We start from the raw sequence: 17,152 nt of genomic DNA, 5'->3' as shown, positions 1-17,152 counted from the left end.
ATGTCTTAATAGTGTTGTATTTTAAACTGTTGGGTGTCACTTCAAGTAATCTGAGGGGCAGACTCATTATAAACTACAGAATTTTCAAAAAAAAAAACACATGCAAGGTTGAAATCCCTTTGATTTCATGGGGCCAGTATTACATATATATATACACACAAATTTTTAGGGGGTGTGTGTGTGTGTGTGTATATATATATATATATATATATAGATGGATGGATATATATGGAATATATGTTGATGTGGTATAAATGTTCTCTCTCTGTGAGTTTGGAACAGCAGCTTTATTCATGAGTTGCAGAGCCAAGAGTAAATTATATCTGTAAAGAAGCCTTATTAATTAGCATGAGTCCAGTTTTACAGGGCTCAGAGGGAACTATAAATGCCTCTTTAAAATGACCTAAAATGCTTTTCTTTTAAACTCAGATATGTTTTACTAGTGTGACAAACTCATTACTTCTATCTACATAGCTAACTGCACACATTTCCTCCTCAAAACAGACAGGAATCGTTAAAATGTTTTTGATAATGTATACACAATTAAAAATGAACTGTAATTCTTTACAAAGCAATCCCTGTAAGTAATATAATTGACACACAGTTAAAACCCGTGGGTAAGTCAGACTGAAGTGTTTCATGACATGGTTAATAGAGAATGTTATTAACGTTTTATGAATGTGTTAAAACAGATCATGCAAACAAGCAAAAATTATATCGCTGGAGACCAATTAGTCTCTTGATCTGACAGACTGACTCCTATGCTGATCATTATGATGACAACATTTGTATATGTATTTTTCTGTGTGTATGATGTGTTAAGAGCTTACTTTTCTTATGTTTGATAAACGGCCTAAAGCAGTCACACAGGGGGTTGTGTCCTTGTACTACTGCTGTTCATTAGGATCATGATACATTTTGCATATCATTTAGAAATGCTAATAGAAGTTGCTGAGGGATGGAGAGGGGTTTTATTTCTCTGGTTTATATCACACTACAAGGAATTAAGAAATGAAATGTCTAGATCTGTGCTAAACAAATTGGATTACCAATTTATTTGTGGATATTGATTTATTTGTAAAAGTGCAGGTTGGCTTCTTGTGAGTAGAGAACTGTGATAATGAGAGAGGCCATCGTTGATAGGAAAAGCTTCATTAAAAGCCATCTTATTAAGCCACTTGCTTCAGTAATTTTTTAGGCACTAAATTTGGATCTGCTTGTGCTTTCATGTACAGTGAAATTAAACTGAAGAGAATTAGCTCATTATCCTTTTCTGTTTTTCAGGCTGAAATAATTGGGTTTAACACACACATTTCGTTGACATAATTTAGTTAAAAACACTATAACATACATGTTTTCTCATTTTATCTTCTAGTATGCAGTTGAGCTAGATAAAATTGTGTGTCTGCCCTTCTCAGAATGGTAAAACAGGTAATTTTTTTTAAAAAGAAAAATTAGTAAGACATTCTCTAGTTCCATCTACAGCAACCTGTTTTACTGGGCCACAGAACCTAGAGGCTTTGATGCGGAATTTAGGTCAGACTAGTCACCTGGTACATGGGACATTGGTTATTATCTAAAAAAAGCCCTGTTTTGGACCCCAATGGAAACTTGCCCCTCTTTGTGTTTTACCTGAAAGTTGTGACCATGCAGCATCTGTGATAACACGTGCACTCAGATTTAAACATCGTGGAGCTGCAGGCAAGGTATTCCCAGTCACAGGCCCTCAGCTACACACCTCAACTAATCCACTGCACTAGTCTGATATTGCATGATTATGTTGATATCCAAGATTCATGCAGGCTTTTTCCTCGGGGGGTAAAAAAGAAAAGGAGTAGATAATCTTACGGTTGTGGGGATTTTGAGGCTATGATTTTCAAAGATATGAAAGGGTGCCGTATATATTTGGAATGGATAACTTTCAGTGGTGCCAAAAAGAGCGATTAAATATGACTGCTGCATAGTCTTCTGTACAGAATGGGAGAAGATGGCTCACATTTCAGCCACTTTATCTTTCAGTGAAAACTAGGTGGGGACAAAGTTAAGGGACCACCCTTTTCCCAGAGAACAGAATAGAAGCACGGACTGTCTTTTGCTATTTTTTTTTAAATGATTTAGCACTTGTAAATACTGGCTGATTGACAGCATTAGATATTAACTCTGGGCATGCACAGTTCAGTCATATCCACAATTGCGGAGCTGAAGTTTATGGGGACTTTCAATCATGTTGGTTTTCTTCCTAACAGCACTTTAATACTCGGGGTGGGATGTGGGTGGGGGAGAGAGTTGTGAGTATTAATACTCCTAGAGCCAGTGTGACGGAAAAGCTTTCCTGTCACACACCTCCAATAACCCTTTGCTATGAAGGGAACGGGAGCCTGCATTATCGTCGGCTATTTCAGCTATCTGGTCACTAGCTTTAAAATACATTTATTTTGAGATCCATGCTAAACTTCCAAATAAACTGCAGTTCAAATGGAACCAATAGCCAGAAACTAGGCACCAAAGTCAGTCAGATAATAGCTGCCTCTGCAGGTCACTGAATACAGCAAAATGTAACAAAATAGCACCTGGAGACAATACAATGCCATAAGAGCTAAGAAGAAAAATAACCTAATTACTTTTGCCTGCTGACAAAATCAGAGCCATATTGTTCTCTGCTGAAAAGTATTAAATACGGAATTTTGACCTCTCTCTCTGAAAATATTTTGAAGAATTTCTAGGTGTGCTACATTTTTAGATTGACAGTAATACAAGACCAGCAAAATATCCATCCTAATGAACCATTTCCAAACACTAGGGTTTGGATTTTTCAAAAGCACTCCGTGGTAGTCTAATTCTGCTCCCATTGAAGTCAATACTGTTCACCTCAGTGGGAGCAGAGTTAGCCCAACACTGAGTGCTTTTGAAAACCTCATCCCAAAAACCAACACTAAATAGTACAAGAGGTTGGAATGCTGCTGACCACACCTACGTAAAAAGGGAGGTTATTTCCTCTGGCGTATTGCCCGGTACATGTGTTTATAGGACAAGCCACCTGAGCAAAAGCCAAAATAAGCTCTCATGAAAAAGCAATAGAATCAGTTTTACACAAGAAAATTATCAGCTAAACAAGAATTTCTGAGATATATTGAAGCAGACAACTGCTCTGTGAAATCGGATAACTCTTACCGCCAAAGTGTTCTCAATGTCCTGAAGGAGTCTTCCTGAAAAACAAAGTTTCTCTCCCCCTCTACCAATTTCCAGCCCTAGATATCCTTATGTATCTATCCTCCCAGTAATCCCAAACTACTGGGCAAGAGGTAGTTTTGGAAATTAGCCAAGCAGTTTTTCAAATAGTTAGTTTCCACCAGACTGATAGCTTATCTAGTGGTTAAAGCAGAAGAGTAGGAGTTATATCTAGATTCAATTCCTGACTGTCAGCAGCTTGCTGCGTGACTTAGGCAAATTACTTATTTTCTGATATAGATTTTAAAACATTTTGAGTCTCTCTGGTGAAAGCCACCAAGATTATTATATCAACAGTACGATAGAAATGGGAAATACCCAATCCTTATTAGTTTGTTACATTAAAAAGTTAAATAGTTAGCTTTTAATCATGAATTTATGACGATCTATTAAGAGTATGAAATCTACAGGTATCGTATTGTGGCTTTAAGTGGGAAGATAATATTTGTAGTATAATGCATATGCAACACAAGCGCTTAGTATGTTCATGAGGGCATAGAACCCTGTATTGAGGAAACCAAGGTAGAATGCCTGGAGTTTTAAAGATTTGGAGGTAGAGATGGTAGGTGGACAAGAAATGGAAGGCTGTTGCAAGTTTACGGAATCGCATGAGAGAGTGAAAAGTTATACATGAGAAAGGAAACGGGGGAGGGGGCAGTAAACAGAGCTAAATCAGAGAAGATGGGGACGAGGAAGAAATGAGCACAGAGACTGTAGATGGAATGAGTCTGGGCAGAACCATAAATGTGATGCTTGAATTTGCTGTGATAAGACATGGTAGGAAGAAGACATGATCAAATAGATAAAAGATGACTGCAGCAGCACCATTTTCTATGGAGAGGTGAGATGACAGATGGCCAGGTTTGGCTGAGGGTTTTAGCAATAAGCATAAAGAGGGAGAATACAGATCTTGGTGGTGAGAAAGGGGGAAAAGCAACAGGATGTAATGAAAGCCTGGCTATGAAGGAAAGAGAAAAGAATCACAACGAGGTTATGCACCTAGGGCATGATGAAGGCATGGAGCTGCAAAGAGTGTAAAGAGGGGAGAAAGCAGACAGCGATTTGGAGGAAAGATGATAAATTCATTATTCTGAATATAATAAACTTGATATGGTGACAAGGGGATCCAGGAGGAAGTGTTGTTCAGAGTTGCAAGACTCTAGCCTCTCAAGGAGTACAACATTAGATAGCCTTACATAATAGAGATATTGTATAGAATTTTAAGATGAGCTGTTACATTAGTGTGGTGAATTTCTGTGAACAGTTCCATTGACTTACTCAGGTAGTATCCTGAGATGACCTACTGTCATACTGTACCGTAATTTAAAAGATAACATGCCACTAGCAGTAGCACACCATGTTCATTTAGCTATCAGTCATAGTTACGCTTTCTTATGTTCCTAAATTATATTGTTTTAATGTGGTTTGGTCATAATCTGTTAATGATATGGTTCGGGACAAAATCATGGTGGTGGTCAGGTTTCAGACAACCAAACCCAGATTAGCTGAGGATTCATGTAACTAGATGTCATGTAGTTGGAATGGATTATCAGACATGCTATTCTAGAGTGACTAAATTAAGGGGTGTAAATAACTTCTTTTAATACTTAGAAGAAAAATCTGATAATGTTTTCACATTTTTTTTATGCTGCACTGTGTGTTAACATTGGGTTGCTAATGATACATCTGGCATTTCAGGAAACAGCATACTTCATTCAGCAGCAGACAGTGTGACCAGTGCAGTACAGAAGGCAAGTCAGGCTTTGAATGAGCGTGGCGAAAGGTTAGGTCGGGCAGAAGAAAAGACAGAGGATATGAAAAACAGTGCCCAGCAGTTTGCAGAAACTGCACACAAGGTAAGATTCTTAGTGGAATGGGGATCACAGTAGCTCAAAATGGTGTTTCATTTTTGTTGACCCTCCTCTGCAGGAGGTACAAGTTGCTGGGAACTTTTCAATTGATCACCAGGATTCACAAGTGTGTGATTCCTTTGTCTCACAACTGTCCCTCAATGACAGGGAAATTCTGGTTTATAATTTCTCTCTCCTATGCAGTAGAGCTGGTGTTCTAATGCTTCCCTTGACTAGTTGTAACTTCCATGTTACAAAATCGAAACAAAAATGTTTAAGTATTTATTTCATCCCCATTCCATGCACACATCTTTCAAGTTGATGTCCCGAGATTTATCCTGAGAGTAACCAATATTAGTTGCTATAGTACGAGGGTTACTTTGTTGATGATCAAATGAAAAAGGAACTGATTTTATAATCTTAATGTCCATTTTATGATAAGGTGAATATCAGAGGAGTTGCAAATGGTATCTCAGCAATATCTTTTAGTCTCTTTCATATTTCAGTCTGAAACTGAGATGGGAAAAGAATAAGTTTTCATTCTGATTTTAAAAAATGACTGCTTGTTGCTGGAGATATGATTTCCCTGCAAGCTAGAAAGGGCTTATCTCTTATAGTGCTGTCTACAGAGACCCTGTGCTGTTCGTAGATGATGGAGAGTCACTGCTGAAGAGTATGCATTTCTTAATCTGGCAGTTTCTGGTCTAATTCTCTGATCTGGCAGTTTCTCGGGCTCCCGGTCTAGCTGTTGTATTCACATCTAGCTATTGGGGCGTAAAATACATTCAGAAGTGCTTCTAGGATGTCACAGGGTGGTAAGATATGACTGCAACTAATGGCCAAGGCACATTAGAGAAAGGGATTACCTGATGTCAGACTGCAGCAGCATCCAATGTTGGAGGGTAATTTTCCAAAATAATTAAACAAAACTTTTACAGAACTTGCAGTTTGAAGAGAAGGTTGGTTTATTTTAATAAGCAAATGCACCTATCCTGTCTAGATAGATGTTTAGATTTTCATTTCTATACATTAGTATATAGTAAGAACCCTTCAGGAACCCAGAATTTTTCCTCCCACATCAGTTTTGACTCGTTTCATTTTGGTTCACCTTTGTACTAAATATGATAAAATATGTTGCCAAATTTGCCCAATTTCATTTAGTTCCTTGTTTGTGCATGAGTATCATTAGCCATATTAGCATAATTCTGGAAAATGTGTATTCCTCATAGTGTCCCAAAATGTGTCTTGAATTGCAGTGTACATGTTGTAATCTGTTTCATTCTCATCCTCATCTTTTTTTCCTTAAAGAGTGACTGTAGTTGAGCTGGTTCTCTTAAGCAGGGCATCTACTCTACCATTGCTAAGCATTTGATACTGAAGATACTGCACCATCTCACAAAGTACATTATGTGCCAGGGATGAAAGTATGCAGAAGTCATATGATTGATACTAGCATGGTAACTACTGTGTGTTCATTACCAGAATCGAAAGCGACCTTAGAAATACTGTTGCAAGGGAGTGGGGTAGAAATTGATACTAAGCTGCAGTGTAAAGGAGGCTTTCTGCATTTAGAAATGCCTTCCAAAAGCACAGGGATTGGAGGGTGTCTGTGTTCCAGATGTCAATACTACCTAATAATATACTCTCTAGAGTAATACAGTAAGTTACTTGTCAGAATAAAATCCATGTATATGCTTCAGAAACATGGAATTTATGGCCTGGATTTATGGAAGAGTCTCTACTGTTCAAGAGGAGTTACTAGCCCCCTCCTTCCCCCAAGTGCTTTTTCAGGGTTGAGTTGCACGGGTGCCTGCATCGAACTGTGTTTTGAAATTCTAAAATTGGTTTATTGCTCACTCGGGAGCTGGCAGAGTTCACGAACATTGGATCCACTTCCATAGAAATAGATTCGTCTTTGTGCCAGTTAGCAAGAATTATTGAAGGCAGTGGTCAAGACTCACCAGCGGCAGCACTGTCCTTCCCCCTGGCAGATACTGACTGCTACTCATTTTTATTGTGTTGGAAGCGGGTAAAGGAAAGTGACTACTGTAAGTCTTAGCCCACTCCAGTTCAAACTGCCATATAGAATTCTGTGAGGGGATCTAATAGGTGTGATTGGTCCCCCCCGTGTCACACACACACCCCACAATGCATGCATTCACATGCTTTCTAAAAAGAGAGAGAGCGAGAATGATATGATAAATATTTGGCCTGACTTCCATCTTTTTTGCCAGTGATCCCTCAACTCTCACACTGAGATGTCCGACAGACTTACCATCATATGTGGAATCCAAAATGGTGCAAAAGAAGCTTCCCTAAGGGCAAGCTCCATGGTGGCCCACCGAGCATGCCGATGAAGTGAGCTGTAGCTCACGAAAGCTTATGCTCAAATAAATGTGTTAGTCTCTAAGGTGCCACAAGTACTCCTTTTCTTGTTGTATTACAGTATATCCTTTTTTTCTTTTCTTTTCTTTTTTTAAACCTACCATGTATGCAGTGGTTAGATGCCAGTAGTACTTCACTTTGAATTGCAGCAGTAGGAACAGTAACGTCTGGATAGGCATCAGCAGCAGGGTAACTGCTAAGATGAAAGCGAACAGGAAACAGCCAGGAGCTGTGCTGTCCTTCACACTCTTCTCCAACCCATCAATTGCACAGTGTAGGACACAGCCTTAGAGGAAAATAGAATGAAAGGGAGGAAGAACAGACATTTGGTAGCAGGGGAATTAAATGAATTTGGGAGGGAAAGAAGGGGCCCATTATGAGAAGTTGTTGGTTATTTTCATAGAATATCAGGGTTGGAAGGGACCTCAGGAGGTCATCTAGTCCAACCTCCTGCTTATTTTATTTATTTCTATAGCACTAGTAGTATGAGGTGTTTGCAGTTGTCCTTGTTGTAGGCGTATATGTCAAATTGAGACACTGGGAATTTAAGATGTACTGTATGTTTGGGTGACCTGGATGATAGTGTGTCAGGAGGCTGAAATCTGGGCTCCTGTTTTCTCTGCCCCCAGCTGTGGGCACCAGGGAATTGCAACTGCCCTCACTTAGAAAATGGAGAGCTGCAGTTCAGAATTTGTTCTCTCAGGCAGGGCATCACTACCCAGTTCCTGCAAGCCTTCCCAAAATCCTCTGGAAGAAAGAGGGCGTTGAAGCCCTGATATTCACCACATAAAGAAACAAGCAGGGGAAAATATTATTGGAAATGGTTTACATTAAAGGGCACAAACGGTCTTTGAATGGAGACTTCAACAGTTCACCATGACAATTCACATTAAAACTGTCACCGTGGACTCGAACAAAAGTGATTACTCTCCCGGAATTTGCCCGGTCGGTCCTTACCACCCTATTTCAGATAACTGGGCAACAATGTGATAAGTCAGTATATGATTTCAGTTGCAGCCCATTCTAATGAAAATAACACAGAACCTGCAGTGATGTATCCATCTGTCCTTATCACTCATTGAAAGTGTGCAATGAAATACAAAAAAAAAGTCAATTTTTCACTTACTCATCATTTTGCGGTGTAGAATTTGAGACCCCTTGTTTTAGAATTTGAGACCCCTTGTGGCTTGTTTTTCAGAAGGTAGGTGCTCAGCACTTTCTGAAATCAGGCCTTTTTCAGGTCTGAAGTTGGGTACCAAAAATCACTAGCCATTTGAGAAAATCATGGCCATTATTTTTTGTTTGTTTATGTAGGTGTATACAAAATATAAAAAGTTCATATCCAGACAACTAAGTATCTTTGTTATATGTTAAAAACACAATAAACACATACAAACATAAATTAAATGCAGTGCAATACAAACACAAATTAAATGCAACCACTTCCTTATGAAACTTAAAATATGAACTGTCTTAAAGCAGGAATTGTGATCAGCCCTTTCAGATATGTACAGCTATTTTTTGGCCCCACAACTCTTGGCAGTTCTTACCGCCATTCATCAACTGATGGATATCCCTACAAGGTTACTTGAACAGATTGTGGCAGGTAACACTAAGTGACATTATAAGCCCCATCATAGTCAAATGATTTGGTTATATACTGCAGCTTTCTGGGCCTCAGTTCTTGGAAATAAACTCAAATAATCCAGTGCACATAGTAACCTGGGTCCAGAAAGAGTTCCTTGATTAAAAAAAAAAAAGCATTCACTTTTTTTAGAAGGAAGTTAAGGCACAGACACCTGAAAATATACCATGAAAATCCTGTTGTGGATAGTGTTAAGTTTCCAGCATTTCACTTTTCCATAAGTTCATGTTCTCAGATCAGATACAGACCTGATAATTGTTGGGCTTTTTAGTTCACTGCAACCTGGTTCAGGATTGTTTTGTTATTTAATGGTCTTTGTACATGAATAGTTGCATGTTTCTTAGACTAAATTTAGCAACTCAATGACAATGCATTGAGCAAGTGTTGTTTGCAGTAGTTGTTAATCAGCATTTTAGCACACTGGATGCAGTATTGAATAGCCTACATTATTAGATGAATGCCTAAAAAGTCAATACAAAGTGTATAATGGAATTTCAAGTAGCCTGGTTGGTGTTGCAAATGTTATTCCTGACCTGAATAGGAAAATTGCCAGTGGCAAGGGATAGGAAGCAGCATAGGTTTAACCAGAGAAGGGAGAGTCTGAAATCTCTTGTCACAAAAAATCTTGTAATAGCTTCTCAGAAGCTTTTCTTTCTTTCAAGCCCACCATCTCCATAGTTTTCTTCAGTGTTTGGAGTGGAAGAGTTTGGAATAGCATAGGTTAATCATTTTAAAATTAATACATTTATGTTTACGGCAGCCTCCAACCAAAGTTGTTAGGATGCTGTAGAATAGAATAGAACAAAACAAAATAAAGGCTGAATAGGACCAATAGCAAGGAACTGAGCAAGGGAGAAGTGAAGGAGCAAACAGAAACTGGCAGTTCTGTAGTTCCTATAGTGAGTGATGGTGCACTTTGCATTCGAATGTGTATCAGAAAAACAGAGCTGTCAGGCTTAGGAGCAAGGCAATATCACTCAGTCATATCCTAGTGGCTCCTACTGTTCTATTTTTAAAATACCATTTATTGCCCAGGAATACTGTAGAATTTCTAGCCTCTCAAAACTATTCTCAGGAGCTATACCCACAGTCTATATTGTATTTGCTTAGTACAGTAAAACCTGCAGTAAAGGGCCTTCTTTGATAAGCAACCCCTTATCTTACACTCCCCCATTAAAAAGAAAAGGAGTACTTGTGGCACCTTAGAGACTAACCAATTTATTTGAGCATGAGCTTTCGTGAGCTACAGCTCACTTCATCGGCTGCATGCTGTAGCTCACGAAAGCTCATGCTCAAATAAATTGGTTAGTCTCTAAGGTGCCACAAGTACTCCTTTTCTTTTTGCGAATACAGACTAACACGGCTGTTACTCTGAATCCCCCATTAAAATATCACCACATGCTTTCCACTACACCTTCCCTTGACTTCTACCCACAACTACCTCGATGTTTCTGGTCCACTTATATGAAGGTGTAAACAGGTTTCACTAGTACATGAAGACTGTATGTGTACGTATAATATTAAAATGTCTGCTAAACATGTGAACAATCATTTTAAAGAGCTAAAAATATTTCTCAAAGCACTACAATATCTTGTAATTTAAGTGATTTCGTGTCCTGTCTGCTTAGAACTTTGTCAAATCCACAAATGAAGACCTACTGTGGACAAAAAGGCAGCTGTATTTTTTTCCCACAGGCCCCATAAGGAAAATCCCATTCTGGGAATCACAGAACTAAAACATGCAATATAAATTCACATTAAATATTTTTCTTTTGCGTGTGGACAGTATGCTTGGTATTGCACAGCTCAAAGATACTAGTATGATATTCAAAGCTAGAAGAAAGAGTGTGTGTGTGTTGTGTGTGTGTGTGTGAGAGAGAGAGAGAGAGAGAGAGAGAGGTAGAAGGGAAAGTCACCACAACACAAAGCTTTGCCAGAAAAAAAAAAAATTCTGGAGAACTTCCGGTCCTCATTTTCTAGCCAGTCACTTTCACTTGCTTTCACTATTGTAGCTAAATGCATCTTCTGCAAAGGCTGTCTGTTTGATCCCTGTTTGGAAGTAATGCTGGAATTAGATGGCTAAAAGTTCGTGCTACTCAAGCTTTACTGAGTGATACACATCATGAAAGACCTCGTGCTTGGATTAATATGATCCACTGTGCTTTGCTAAATGTCCTGGCTGTCAGTGGCATGTCTTGACAGTGACGCAGATGTTTGGTGGGTGATGGTTAGGGAGTTGGCGAACTTGATAAGTGATGGGGTTATTTACAATAGAATTTATTTTCTTTTTAATTAAGGCAAAGCAGAGAAAAAGTGATTCTGGTTCACATTCAGGAAGGTAAATAAATGAAGCCTCTTCCCAGAATAAATTAGTGATTTCAGTTAAATAAAATGGGTTGATCATTTTTCACTTCTGCTTTTTCTGTAAAGGGCGGAGCTCCGGCACTGAACTACTACCCCAAATCTTTTCTTGGGTATTGGACAAATGTGTTAGTCCTCCAGTTCTGCAGCATATCTTGGGTCATAGATATCTGCTGCTGGCATTTTGGGTGGCAACGAGAAGAAACAGCATGGCTGCTTCAGCACTGCTAGCAATCAGAAAGATAATCTAGCCTTTCTCTCCATCAGTGGCCAGAAGCATGGAGTGGATGCCAGAGACTGTGCCTACTCTACTTACTTCTGCTCTGGAATATATGAGGGCGAGCATGAAGGAAAGCCATTGGTCACGGGAGAATGCCCCTACTTAGAAAAGGGCATCATCACAAGCTGCTCTAATACCAGTTGCACTGCGTGACCCAAATCAGTTATTTGTAACCAGCTTTCTTTCAATATTAATTATACTGAAGCAGAACTTGCTTTAAAATAAGTAAAGGTTATGAATGAATTAAAATTCCCCACAAAGAATAGGAAAGATGCTTATTAAAATTCTGCAGATAATCTCATCACTTCACATGGTCTGGTGGTAATGTGTAGAGCAGCTAACCCAGGTGACCTACTGGCTTGTAGATGCTCGATTGCTTTGGTTTTTTTTAATTGGCAAAAAGTTCTTGGGTTTGTTTTTGATGGGCTTTTATGTAATGGAGAAGTAAATTTGTCATTTTTTGTTCATGTTTAATTATTAAACACTTCGGAATAGTTGGACAATCAATACACAGGGCTGAGTCATTGTTATAAAGAATTAAGTGATTTTTTTTTAAATTCTGCATATTTCAGTATTCCAAAACAAATGAGAAAAGTAGGAATCTAATTATGCAGTGTTTTAAATGGTAAAATAATGCTTCTTTGGCAGAATACTGATAATGAACATCACTGTTCATTAACTTTAGAAGAAACAAGCACCAAATTAACATTTGCAAACATTTGTTGCAGCCAATTAAAGTCTCCATTTAGGATGCTTTTCCTGGCAGCATTCTCTAGGCGTAGGCCCCATTTCAAAGAAATGGCTCACATATTTGCATTATTTTAAACTTGTAATTAATTTCACCATTAATATGCTATGACTACATACTGGTGTATTTCACAGCTGTATATTTATACGACTAATCATTATTATACTTACATGTCAAATTAATTTAAGAAATAAGATTGTGTGAATATTGGGTTATAAGGAATTGGAATAATCTTTCTGGAACCTTAAAGTACAGCTTAGTCACCTGTTCAAAGTCTATGTCAGAAGACAAATTACTGGTGGAACTAATAGATTTTTGTTTTGTTTTTTTACTGTTTCTCACCTGTAAAGTAGCTCTAGCTGATTGGTTCTCAACCTTTTTAATGCCAAGGGATCCCCTTTTCCATACTGTGAGCCCCAAACCCCCCGGGGCTCCCTCTCATATGTCTGTAGTCTAGTTGGGAACCTGGAACTATTGATACTAGATAGCAAGAGCTTGCTATCTAAGCCACTTAAAGAAATGTACTTCTCCTAAATGATTATTCATGATGCTTCCAGAAAAGATAGTGGCCATTGACACTGCTTTCTTATGAACATTTTCCAGTAAATTGCTACTTCATTTAAAAACAAACAAAAAAAACTCCTCCATCTCTGTGGGCACTTTAAATCGCCGCCCGAGCTGCCTCTGCTACCCAGGGGCTCTTGCAGCTGGGCTGTGGTGGTAATTTAAAGGGCCCGGGGCTCCAGCTGCTGCCTGGAGCCCCAGGCCCTTTAAATCACCAGCCTGGGGAAGCCAGTCTGGTATGGCATGGTGTACCAGCTCTTGCCATTTTGCGTTCACCTCTGAGTACATATATCTGTGAAACAGCTTGACCAAAAGACTAATTTGTTTTGACTAGTTAAGCCTCAGGCCTTAGTGGTCTTTTACAGGAAACCTCTATTGGATTGGAGGAGAAATGTGTGTGCCCCCCAGCTCAGACTAGTGAGTCTCTGCTCCTTCTCCCTTCACAGAGAACTGAGGCATGGAGCCCCCATAGAGCTGGTTCTGTGAAAGCAGCCAAATCCCTTCCCCACTGAATAGGAGAATGGAGAACAAGGAAAGGCTAATCTGGGCCAAAACTTGGATCTCGTTTCAGGTCTGGCTTTCAACAACCTTTCCACTGGAAAATAGTTTATTTGGAGGATTCCATGTACAGCCCATCTCTAATCCAGATTAGTTGCTTTAGCCAGGAATGGCTATAATTGCAAATAGTGTAACTTTTTCTCTCTCGTTCTTTTTCAGCTTGCCATGAAGCACAAATGTTGAGATACTGCCTAACACAGAGATCTTCCCAAGAGGAACTGAAAAGCTAGGTTCAGCAATTTTTACTGGAGATCCAAACTTTCACCTGCTTTATCCTTCCAACTCAGCCCAGCATTCCCACATTTTTATGGTAATTTCGCTAAGCAATGCTGCTGTATCTCCAACCTTTATTTTGTATTTAAGTTATTGTAGGTGTTTTTAAAAAACATGGAAACTGGACCAAGTGAGAAACTGATCAAGATAAGCACCATCTTATTTTTTCTGGTGTCACACAGGAAGAAGTATTAAATTGGCTACAAAAGGTGTTCCTGTAACGAAATAAAATCCCAAACAATGGTTACATATTTTTTCCCTTTTGTATAGTGCTAGTGGAATTTGAACGTTGGAATTATTCATCCCAGATGATAATCCTGTAGTGGAAAGCAGACTGATTTGTTATGTGAAACAGCAGACCTGATCATTTCTGCCACTCAGTAGGAATTTTTGTACCAGCATTCAGAAGTGCAAATTTGACTTTCAGATGTGACCCTGCTATCCATGCTGCCTTTTGAAAATATCCTGTTGTACTTTCCAGATTGATTTTTGGATTGTATAATAAAATATAAAGAATGTAACCTTGAGATTTTAAGATCTAAGAAAAATCTGATATTTAAATCTGTACACACAAAATGGTTGTGCCCCATTACCACAGTCTGGAATTTAGCAGTCTTTGCGTGATTTCTTTTTAACTATGATTTCTCTGAATAGGGCCTTTATAAATGAAAGTTTGAAAACAAACTTTCCAAGCTACCAGTTTTTCATAAACTTTACACAGAAAATATTGTTAACATCAAATAGCCTGGAAAAATACCTTTCCATTGCAGATTGATTAACTAAACTATTTTTGATCTATTGTCTTCCTTAACAGACATCTGTTTCCCTCATTTTCCTTCAGAAATTCTCAAGTTATTTATTCATAGGATTAAAATGTGAAGCCAGTACAAGAAGTTATACTTGATTTTACCAAGAGTACACAAACATAAAATGCTAGCTGAGCTTTCAGCCTTCAGCTGTAGTACATTGGTCCTAAGCTGCATGCATCTTCAACATTTTCTGTTCCCCTCTTACTGATGGGCCAGACAGCCAGTGTAATCTGAATATACCGTAGTTTTCATTGTCAATGCAGAATAAGATTTTGCATTATTAATGACATTTTAAAGAGCTTAGAATCTAATAATAAGGCAGTATGGGGGGTAGAGGGAAGAAAGAGAAAAGTAACTAAGAAGGAAATAATAACTCTTGGAAATATCGATATTACAAAAAGGGGACTGAATTGTGAAGAAGTTCTAAGTCAACCTACAGAAGTCATCTAGTGAAATGTATAGTATGTAGGTGTATATTTTTAATTATGCTATTTTGTACAAAGTTTTTTAATTGCATAGTGGAAGTTGTTTAGAGGAGGGAGCATGTTTGTCATCTGTTTAGCACTGTAGGATCACATCAAGGACAACCTTGAGAACTGTCACATCCCAAGCTGCCAGCTGGGAAAGAATTTGGCCAGACATAAGCTGCAAGTCAGAACAGGGCCACTAAAGCGTGAGGCCCCAAGCACCACTTGAGCTACTTATGACTAATGCTTGCCTTGAAAGAATCTGTAGCATCACAAGCACAATAGGAAACATTTTAATAAATAGGGCTCTTACTAGAGACCAGCAAGGAAAAAAGCGGTCTCATATTGGGAATTAAACAAAACAAAACGTAAGGTTAGTTCTGGGTTTTTTTTAAATGTGTCATTAGAATCTTTTTCAGATGTACAGTACAGTTCTGACAGCAAAGCAGATGTCTTTATCCATTCCCCTCTCTTAGAGTATGTTTAACCTGCAATAAAACGTTTGCAGCTGGCCCATGTCAGCTGACTCGAGTTTGCAGGGCTCAGGTTGTGGGGTTATACAGCTGCAGTGTAGACTTTCAAGCTCAGTCTGGAGCCTGAGCCCTGGGATACCACAAGCAGGCACGATCCCAGAGACTAGGCTCCAGCCTGAGCCCAAATGTCTACACTGCAATTTTATAGCCCCACAGCTATTCTTACTTTTTTTTTTTTTTTTAAACTGTACTCTCAAGGATTTTGCTACGTGATGAAATTGAGGTCATGAGTAGTCAGTATGAAAACGAGAGTCATATGTTAATGAAAATTCAGTAGTGAGAACTACAACCATAAAAGTAGTTCTACTAAAGGGGAGAGAGAATAGGATTTGAATTGTTGCTATCTAGCTTTTACTCAAAGGTTATAAATAATTTAGAAGAGACGTTTAAACCCCAGATCAGATATACTTGGGGAGGATGAGTTATTTCAGTTCAGGTAAAAAACCATGGTGCTTGTGGAGGCTACAGGTTTAAACATCTCCTGGGCAGATCAGGTCACAGGCACACTGCTAAATTCCACATCCCTTTTTCACAGGTTAAACTGTTGTTCTTTAATATGTATGTTTTAGTACCATTAACTGGTTTTCATAGTTGAGTTTAAATAACTCACTGCATTCAAGAAAGGAAAAGAGATTTATTTGCATTCTGTTACATTCCTGGTATTCAGTAAACTACTAGATGTAATGGCACTTAGGAAGATTTCAAGAAAGTGTGCTGACATCCCATACTGCAGATAAACTTTACATTACACTTCCCTCCTGGAACTTAGCTGTAGTATACAACACTAGTATTAGATATTTGTGTACATAAAATATACAGTAATTCAGGTTAATGTTTCATATTAAAGAATGTAATTGTAAAATGTAACAAGATCAATAGTTTCCTTATTCCATTACCTTTTTAAAGTTCTGCAAAGAATAAAGACTGTATTGTTGGACTTGAGACTGGTGTACTGCAAAATCTGTCTTAAAGGCTACTTTTGTGGCTAGCAAAAATAGTGCATTCACGTGACAATATTAACAAAATGTGCTCTCTAAACAAGTGATCTTAAAGGTAGGTTTTGCTATTATATGCCAAAATCCATACTTGCAGATATATGTTGTAATTAATTCCTCAGAAGTTCTCAAAAATGTAAAAATAATTTTGTGCCATTCTGAAAAAAGTGGGACCTGCTCTGTTGATTGATTGTTGCAAATTTTGTCATTAAACGTTTTAACTGTAACAAAAAAAAATGTCCTGGATTATTTGGTGTGTTGTTTTTTGTAGTGGAGATGGGGGGGGGTTGGTTTTTGTTTTGTTTTGTTCTCCTTTCTTCTAGAAAAGATGTGGTTGTTAACTTGGATTTTTCTTTTTAATTAGTATTCTCTGTACTATAATCAATAGTTTGCTCTCAAAAGAATATGATGGTCTACTGGGAAAAACAGTGAAAACTATTTGAAAATATTTTTGTG

The 17,152-nt window shown here is 38.3% G+C and overlaps 1 protein-coding gene across 4 annotated transcripts in view; it reads left to right on the top strand.

The window, feature by feature from the left end:
- Window positions 1-16,923, top strand: part of STXBP6 (syntaxin binding protein 6) — a 219,006-nt gene extending 202,083 nt beyond the window's left edge. For 3 of the 4 annotated variants that reach the window (XM_043549055.1, XM_007069352.4, XM_037900524.2), the window contains exons 5-6: window positions 4,927-5,084; window positions 13,779-16,923. In XM_043549055.1, coding sequence (XP_043404990.1) covers window positions 4,927-5,084; window positions 13,779-13,802 — 182 coding nt within the window. In that variant the 3' untranslated portion in view covers window positions 13,803-16,923. The remainder of the gene's footprint in view (window positions 1-4,926; window positions 5,085-13,778) is intronic. The other variant, XM_043549056.1, reaches the window with a different exon arrangement.
- The last annotated feature ends 229 nt before the right edge of the window (window positions 16,924-17,152 follow it).

This window comes from Chelonia mydas, chromosome 6, assembly GCF_015237465.2.
Source record: "Chelonia mydas isolate rCheMyd1 chromosome 6, rCheMyd1.pri.v2, whole genome shotgun sequence".
Lineage (NCBI taxonomy): Eukaryota > Metazoa > Chordata > Testudines > Cheloniidae > Chelonia > Chelonia mydas.
The sequence above is the reverse complement of the archived record's forward strand: the minus strand, read 5'-3'. Positions and strand labels throughout refer to the sequence as shown.